Here is an 8942-nt window from a genome sequence, read left to right as displayed (position 1 = left end):
CCTTTCATGGCAGGCTGGCTGTCCTTCCTGCTCTGCCAGGACATCCTGCTCACCCCATGGGTCCAAAGGGACCTGCTGGTGCTGGGGCATGAGCCACCTACCAGTCCTATGCCACACCAGCCTCCCTGGCTGCAGGACGTCATCCCACCAGCCATGTTCCAGTGGGACATCGTGTCCTTAGAGACTCCAGCTCCTTATCTTTCAGCTGTCTCTTGCTGCTCCCGGCCATGCGCAAACTGGTCTGCAGCATCCTGAGCTCTTGTCCTTCCCTCCAAGGGGTGTCATTGTCCCTGCCTGGCCCTTTTCCTCCACTGGCTCCCCAGAGCTGCTGAGCCGAGCAGAGCTGGCATGTGGGAACTCATGGCCGTGTTTCCCCTGATGTCCTCCTGGCCCTGACGCCATTGAGTCCATACATCTGCCCGCCCCACACGTGGCATGTGTGTTCTGTGGGATGGACACCTGGGAGCCAGGTGCTTCACCCCTCTGGGGAGCCATAACTGCGTCTCTTGGAGGGGGTGTCCCCCAGCAGTGCCCCACACCCAGCCCCCAGCACTCATCCTGGGCACTGCATGCTGCACCCTGTCACATGCCCTGTACCTCTCACCCTGGGGGCACCCACACCCTGCACTCAGCCACATGCTCTGTGCCCTGCAGCAACTCCTGCCCCTGGCAGCCTTCACCCTGCTCCCCGCATGCGCTGCTGCACCCTGTCTTGTGCCCTGCACCCCACAAGCTGCACCCTGCTGCATGCCCTGCACCTGCACCCTGCAGCCAGTTACGCTCCCGGCACACATCCTGATCCTGCATCCTGACAGCCTGGGTGGGTCTGGCCGTGCCGAGCTGTGCTGTGCCATGCCCTGCCATGCCGAGCCGTGCCATACCGTGCCACGCTGTGCTGTGCCAAATCATGCCCTGCCGTGCTGTACTGAGCCGTGCCGTGCCGAGCTGTGCAGTACCGAACCCTGCTAAGCCGTACCTTGCCATGCCGAGCCGCACCATACCGTGCAGTACCGTACCGAGCCGTACCGTACGGTACCAAGCCGCGCCGCGCCCCTGAGCTCCGCCGCGTCCCTCGCGTCCACTCCCGGTGGGCGCCCCCGGTGGCGGCGGGCGGTGGCGCGGGCGGGGCTGAGCCGCGGAGGCGGGGCCGGTCCGATCCTCCGCCAGCCGCTCCGCTCCGCCGCTCCCCCCGCTCCTGCCCGCCCCTCCCGGGGCCCCGCCCGCCCGAACGGCGGCGGCGGCGGCGGCGGGCGCGGGATGGGGCGATGGCGCGGGCGGGCGGCGGGGCCCCGCGGGAGCTGTCCCTCGAGGAGGTGCTGAAGTGCTACGAGCAGCCGCTGAACGAGGAGCAGGCCTGGGCGCTCTGCTTCCAGAGCTGCCGCGCCGCCCCCGCCGGCCCCGCCGCACCGCTCCGCACGGCAGACATCCGCCTCCGCGGAGACGGCAGCGTCGTCCTGCCCGCACCGCCACCCGGTGAGCGAGCACCGCGGCGTGGGGTGGAGCCGGCAGCGCGGGGTGGGGGCGCTGGGACTTACCGGCACTTACCGGCACTTACCGGCACCACCGGGACCTACCGGTACCGGCAGGGGGCGCTGCACCGCGCGTCGGAGGCGCTGGGGGGCCGAGGGTATCGGCCCCGGCGGGAGGACCGGGACTGGTGGAGAAGAACCGGTACCGGCAGCGGGGCATGGGCTGGAGGAGCAGCAAGGGGAGGGGGGGCGGGCACCAGAATTACAGGCATCAACGGCAGGGAACCGGTGCGGCACCGGCTGCGGGGGTGCGGCACCAGAGAGACTGTGAGGATGGGGGAGATGGCTGGCACTGGCACCCGCAGGGATAGAGACGAACCCCAAGCCCTGGCAAGGTGAACTGGCATTGGCACCGGGGCAGTCGGGACCATTGCTTGCACTGATGGTACCAGTGGTGGGCCAGTGTCTTGGGTCTCCAGGGCTGGGGTGACACTGGAACTGGCACCAGCAGGGCCCAGACGGGTGATTCGGTGAGGCTGGGCCAAGGGTGCGGGGCTGTGCAGGGTGCCCACGGGTGCAGGGGTCACCAGGCCAGGACCCACTGTGGGGCTGCAGGACACTGAGCCCATCTGGGTGAGCAGGACACACAGCAAGGACAGACAGACACAGGAACACACACCTGCACATACTCACCACACACACCTGAACACTTGGACCCCACAGGAGACCCTGTCCCCAGGTCGATGTGTTCCTGCTGGGCCCTGGTCCCGCCCTCACCGCACCCCAGCCCACTGGGAGCGGTGTTTTGGGGCAGCAGCATCCCTGACCTTTGGACTTGCGGCTGTACCCTCTCTGCGGGTGGTTGGCGCTGCCGGGCAGGGCCATGGTGTTTACGGGCTGTAATTAGGCTTGGCTGTCTGCCAGCAGCAATGCTGGGTGGCTCAGCACGGCAAGGAGCACCCCTGCACCTAACAACAGAGCGTGGCAAACGGCGTCACCCGCCTCACCCCGCAGGGAGGCCATTGCGCCTGGGGACAGCACCGGTGCTCAGCACTGCCAGGGGGCAGCCCATGGGGGCCAGGGCACGTGGGGCAGCTCTGTGCCCAGGGCAGGGCCACGCACAGGCATGGCATGTGCCCACAGTAGCTGGTCATGGCGTGGTCACACCAGCTCTGCCAGTCGCACACAGGAATGGCCCCACACCCTTCCCTGAGGCTCCACTGCCACTGTGCCAGAGCTGGTGCCACCATGACAGCTCTTGCTCCTAAGTCCCTTCCAGGCCAGCCTGTCCTCAGGGACAAATCTGGGTTCTTTGCTGCTGAAGCCCAAAGCTAGAAGGGCTCTGGTCGCCTCCCAGCACCACTGCAGGTGATGGCACTGGCCTGGCACATGGCTCAGCAGCTCCGCCCAGGCATGGGGCTGGATCTGGGTGAGTGAGCCGGCACACTTCGCCTGAGCTGCTCCAATTCCTTGTCCCATGGGAACTCACTCCTTGGCCATGTCCCAACACCTGGAGGGAGCTGCCGGGACCAGCCAGGCTCAGCCCACCAGCCTGGCTCCCACCATGGCCATGGTGTTGGTGACAGGGTCCTGGGGATATGCTGGTGTGTCCTCTCCAAGCCAGGACACAGCATTCCAGGGCTAGCACTGCAGTGGAAGCCAGGCATGGCCTGGGACATGGGGCTGATATTGTCCTTGTGTGTGGCACCATGGCATGGCCAGACCTTGCGTCTCTGATGCTTGTGCCACCCCTCCCATGCGGATATCCTCAATGGGTCCTGGGCTAGGTCCATGTGGCCATGGCCAGGATGTGGCTGGCACACAGCTGGCACGCGACTGGCACACAGCTGGCACATCCCTGTGGCTGCTGCATTGATCAGCTAAAGACAGAGCTAATGACCAGTGCTGCCCTGGGGAAGAGGCAGGGAAGAGGCTTTGCAGCCACTATCAGGAAAGTGGAGCTGGGCATCCTGGGCACTGCCCTTGGGGACACAGTAAAAGCCACTCCTGCTCCTTGTCCCATGGCCATCCAGCTCCTGGGAGGCTTTGAGCTGCCCATGAGTGTGTCCTGTCCTCTGTGTGTGTGTGATGTTCCAGCTGTGCCGCCTCTGCGGTGGGAAGCACCATAGTTTGCTGGGCACAACTGTCACCGCAGCCCACATCATGTCCTGTGGGTGACCTGCTGGTCCTTGCTGGGAATAAGTCAGGAAGGGACCAGTTGGGGATGCGGGTCTCAGCTTGGGTCAGGAGCTGCTGGGGATGGGAGGGGACCCTGCTGGGTGCCCCACAGCTGGGGTTGGGGATGCAGCATCCCTGGGGTGTGGGACAGGAGCTGACATGGAGGGGGATGCCCAGCATGAGGCCGTGGGTGCCAGAAGTGACTCTCCCCTCCTTCCCGCAGGGCTGCCGCCGCTGCTGACACCCTCTGCCGAAGCCCAGGTAGGTGGGGGCCAGACACCCACCTGGCCCTGCTGCAGCTTCCTGGTGACATGGCTCATCTGCCATCACACCCCTGGGTGGCACTGCCACCTGCCCCCTCACCCTGTGGTCATGGGGTCCTGGGGTGCAGCAGGGGGATAAGACTGAACCCCAAGGGCTGGGGGGTGCAGGGGGGCAGCTGGTGCTGGCTGTGTGTGCCAAGGGCCTCCCATGGCACAGCCAGTGCTGGGGTCTGGCCGGGGCCCAGCTGGTGCCATCTCCCCACAGATGGTGCAGTCGTTGGGCTTTGCCATCTACCGGGCACTGGACTGGGGGCTGGATGAGAATGAGGAGCGGGAGCTGAGCCCACGGCTGGAGCAGCTCATCGACCTGATGACCAACAGTGATTCAGAGGACAGCGGCTGCGCCACAGCTGATGAGGGCTACGGGGGTCAGGAGGAGGAGGAGGAGGGGGGCGAGGGGCCGCCCCGCACAGTGCGCACCTTTGGGCAGGCCATGCGGTGCTGTGCCGCACGCCTGGCCGATCCCACGGAGGCGCAGGCGCACTACCAGGCTGTCTGCCGGGCGCTCTTCGCCGAGACCGTGGAGCTGAAAGCCTTCCTCGCCAAGATCCGCGATGCCAAGGAGGTGAGTGCGGGTGCCCAGCAGCATGGCCAGCACCAATGCACACAGAACCACAGAATCACAGAATGTCAGGGGTTGGAAGGGACCTCAAAAGCCCATCCAGTCCAATCCCCCATGGAGCAGGAACACCCAGATGAGGTTACACAGGAAGGTGTCCAGGCGGGTGTTGAATGTCTCCAGAGTAGGAGACTCCACAACCCCCCTGGACAGCCTGTTCCAGTGTTCTGTTACCCTTAATGAGAAGAAGATTCGTCTCAAATTTCAGTGGAACCTCTTGTGTTCCAGTTTGAACCCATGCCTGGCAGGGGATCCACTTGCAGGCTCAAAATGCTGGGGTGAGCGTGGTGCCCCTCCATGCCAGCCCTGCTCAGGGCTGCTGGCACCAGTGTTTGGCTGTACACCCTCTCCCGCGTGCTGTGCCATGGCACTGCCGGCTCCTGTCTACCCTGGGCTGCTGCGAAAGTGGTGGCGCATGGCGGGGATGGGGGTGCTTTCGGGGTGCACATCACCGCTGCAGCCCCACAGCACAGTCCTGGCCGGACCCCAGTGCTGTCGAGCACTGGGACAGGGTGGCAACCTCTTATACCATGGCAGATGCTGCAGAAGCTGAAGGAGGATGAGGAGGCAGAGGAGCGGCCAGCGGCAGAGCTGGGCAGCCTGCGCAACACTGACTGGGTACGGCGGCACTGCCGGGCATGGGGGCTGTGCCAGGGCCACACGGGGCCTGACGCTGTGTCCCCCCCAGGCCCGGCTGTGGGTGCAGCTGATGCGGGAGCTGCGGCACGGTGTGAAGCTGAAGAAGGTGCAGGAGAAGCAGTTCAACCCCCTGCCCACTGAGTACCAGCTCACCCCCTTTGAGATGCTAATGCAGGACATCCGCGCCCGCAACTACAAACTCCGCAAGGTCATGGTGAGTGTGGCTGGCTGCCCCCATACCAGCGCCCCCATGGTGCTGGGCTGCCCGCTGGCCTTGGCACTGCCCATGGCCCCTCTGCCCTCTCCCAGGTGGACGGGGACATCCCCCCCCGGGTGAAAAAGGACGCCCATGAGCTCATCCTCGACTTCATTCGCTCCCGGCCCCCACTGAAGCAGGTGGGTGCCATCATTGGGACACCCCCATGGCGTTGCAGTGCCGGGCAGGGCTCGGTGGGTCCCATGGGTGCCACCTCTGCCTGGCTGGGCACCTGAGGGTGACCAGCCCCAAGCTGCGGCCACCGCCTGAGGTCCCATCCCTGCATCCCGCAGGCGTCAGAGCGGCGGCTGCGGCCCCTGCCCCAGAAGCAGAGGACGCTCCACGAGAAGATCCTGGAGGAGATCAGGCAGGAGAGGAAACTTCGGCCAGTGGAAATGCCATACCATGGCCAGAAAGGTGCCACCATCCCCTCTCCGCCACGCCAGGCTGCTGGTGGCATGCTCGGCACTACAGCAGGTCCCTGTGAAACCAGGACTCAGCCCCGTGTCCCTCTGCAGGGTACAGCTCCCTGCCCTGCATCCCGCAGGCCTGCGCCGGCCGCCTGGCCTCCAGCTCCTGCCTCGAGCTGTCCCGCTGCCCAGGCAGCACCGCGCCAGCGCGACCGCGGCCACGCGTCCTGCTCAAGGCGCCCACGCTGGCCGAGATGGAGGAGATGAACGTCTCTGAGGCGAGAGAGGGGATGTGGCGGGGGAGGAGGGTGGAGCGGGGGGACACGGGAGGTGCTGGGGGGACAAGGGGGTGATGTGGTGGCCATGGCATTGCAGGAGGAGGACTCTCCGGGTGCGGAGGTGCCGCTGAAGCGGGACCGCTCCTTCTCAGAGCAAGACCTGGCACAGCTGCAGAGCCAGCTGGGGGGGGGCCAGGCTGCCCCGCCAGAGCCAGAGCCACTGCAGCCCGAGCCCCGGCCCCGCTCAGGTACCGCTGGGGTCCCCAGCCCTGTGCCACCCATGTCCCCCTGTCCCCAGGATGGTTGTGCTGTGCCCTGCAGCACAGGTGGCCCTGGGCAATGTGGTTTTGCCACGGACACCCTGTCCCTCCCCGCAGGCTCCGTCCCCGCCAGGTGCCACCCGCTGCCAGTCAGCTCAGCACCACCCTGGGCTGCCCTCAGCGCCGTGGAGGAGAGGCCGGAGGAAGGATCTGGCACTGCCCCCAGCACCAGTTCCAAGCACCTCTGGCTGGTGAGTGCTGGTGGTGGGACTGGGGACACTGGGGTTGGGGACATTGTGTGAACATGGCCACTGGCATATGGCACCTGGCATGAGGGCACAAGGTGGCCAGGGGGTCCCCACAGCCTCCCTGATCCCTCTGCACAGGATTTGGGGCTTGAGGCACACTGTGCTGTGTGCCCTGTGCTGGGGTGGCCTGCCCATGTCATCCCTCAGGGAATGGAGCTGGTGAGGGGCTGGAGCACAAGTGTGATGGGAACGGCTGAGGGACCTGGGGGGTTCAGCTGGAGAACAGGAGCTGAGGGGAGACCTTCTGATCTCTGAACTGCCTGAAAGGAGCTTGGAACCAGGGGGATCGGGCTCTGTTCTCAAGGAACAAGTGCCAGGACCGGAGGAAACGGCCTTAAGTGGCGCCATGGGAGGTTGAGGTTGGATCTGGGGAACAATTTATTCCTGGAAAGGGCTGTGGGGCATTGGAACAGGCTGCCCAGGGCAGTGGTGGAGTCACCATCCCTGGAGGGGTTGAACAGACACAGAGATGAGGTTCTCAGGGACGTGGGGTAGTGCCAGGCTTGGGTTATGATTGGACTCTATGATCTTGAGGGTCTCTTCCAACCAAAATGATTCCAAGATTCTATGATTCTATGTCTGGATGCTCTTCTGATGCTGGAAGGTTCTGCCCACAGCACAGGGATGCTCTGAGCCATGCTCTGTGCTGCAGCCCTGTGGCAAACCAGGCTGATGAACCCCCCTCGCCCACAGGAGTTCAGCCACCCCGTGGAGAGCCTGGCGCTCACTGTGGAGGAGATGATCAACGTGCGGAAGGTGCTGGTGAAGGCCGAGATGGAGAAGTTCCTGCAGAGCAAGGAGCTGTACAGCAGCCTGCGGAAGGGCAAGGTGGGAGCTGGGCCCAGAGGGGCTGAGTGCCACCCGCCCGGCCCTGCTCTCACCCCCCTCTGTCCACAGGTCTGCTGCTGCTGCAGGGCCAAGTTCCCCCTCTTCTCCTGGCCTGCAGCTTGTCTCTTCTGCAAGCGGTGAGCACCGTGCTGTGCCACGGGGCTGGGAGGGTGACGGGAGGGTGATGCGACAGTGCCCGCCATGGCCCTGTTCACCAGCCTCTCTCTCCGTCTGCAGGTCTGTCTGCAGCTCCTGCAGCCTGAAGGTAAGGGACTGGCTCTGGCTAGTGCCACTGTATCCCTGTCTCTGTCCTATCCCTATACCTGTCCTTGTCCCCATCCCTGTCCCATCCTTGTCCCCATCCCTGTCCCATCCTTGTCCCCATCCTGCCCTGACACCCGCACACCCAGCAGATGAAGATGCCTTCCAAGAAGCTGGCTCACATCCCCGTCTACGCGCTGGGCTTTGAGAGCCTCCCAGGCTCACTGCTGGCCAAAGCCCTGCCACTGCGGAGGAGAGAGACCTTCCAGTGAGTCCCGCGATCCTGAGCCTTCCTCCCCCTGCTCCCCCTCCTCCTCCTTGGGCCGGGGCTGACCGAATGCCCTGTGCCATAGCTCGCTCTCAGGCACATGCTGGCGCCGGGTGGAAGAGGAGTTCCCTCACATCTATGCCCAGGGCTCTGTCCTGCGCGACGTCTGCAGTGACTGTGCCGGCTTCGTCACCGACGTCATCTGCTCCAGCCGCCGCAGCGTGGCTGTCCTCAACGCCACGCCACGCCGTGCCAAGGCCCGCTCCCTCTACGGTGACTCCTGGCACAAGTGAGGGGCCTGGCACAGGGGTGCAGACCCCCTTGGTGGCCACCTGGATGTACATATATACATAGGATGTATACATACAACCTCTATATTTATATACCTTATGGACCAGGGGGTAGCAAGGACCAGTGGCACAGTGGGGTGCCTGCTCTTCCTGCTTGGACACTGACATGGCCCCTGGGGGGACATATCCTACTGTGGGGCACCCACAGCCGCCAGCCTTCGCTGCCCCCAGCCCCGCTTTTGTGCCAAGCCCTGGCTGCGCCGGGTCGGTGATGGCCATGCCGGGGTGCCCAGCACCACGGGCTGGCACAGCTGCTCTGTACATCTCCCCCTGGCTAATAAACCCGCTGGGCTGCCCCGGGGCCGTATGGCTGTTTCTGAGTGGGAGGGAAGGGGGAGCTGGGGCAGAGGGTGCTGGGGGGCACGGGCAGCCCCTGGGGTCGGGGCTGGGTGTTCCACCACCCCCTTCACTCCCCCGTGGTCCCCCTGATCGTGTGCTTCAGCTCCCGGCCACCCCCGCGCCCCCCAGGCTGTGCCTCCCCCGTGACCTTGCACA

The 8942-nt window shown here is 65.1% G+C and overlaps 1 protein-coding gene across 1 annotated transcript; it reads left to right on the top strand.

Annotated features, from left to right (window-relative positions):
* Window positions 1-1265: 1265 nt before the first annotated feature.
* SPIRE2 (spire type actin nucleation factor 2) lies at window positions 1266-8510 on the top strand (the record flags this gene model as incomplete). Its single annotated transcript, XM_080351936.1, has 15 exons — window positions 1266-1473; window positions 3871-3908; window positions 4176-4535; window positions 5127-5207; window positions 5278-5442; window positions 5538-5624; window positions 5778-5901; window positions 6003-6172; window positions 6270-6420; window positions 6550-6683; window positions 7434-7568; window positions 7638-7705; window positions 7806-7833; window positions 7982-8097; window positions 8183-8510. 15 exons carry the CDS (start codon window positions 1266-1268, stop codon window positions 8388-8390), a joined length of 2073 nt encoding a protein of 690 aa, XP_080208062.1. The 3' UTR covers window positions 8391-8510.
* Between the last annotated feature and the right edge of the window lie 432 nt (window positions 8511-8942).

Source organism: Nesoenas mayeri (genome assembly GCF_963082525.1).
Source record: "Nesoenas mayeri genome assembly, chromosome: 12".
NCBI classification, from domain to species: domain Eukaryota; kingdom Metazoa; phylum Chordata; class Aves; order Columbiformes; family Columbidae; genus Nesoenas; species Nesoenas mayeri.
Note: the sequence above shows the minus strand (reverse complement) of the source record. Positions and strands in the feature narration are given on the sequence as shown.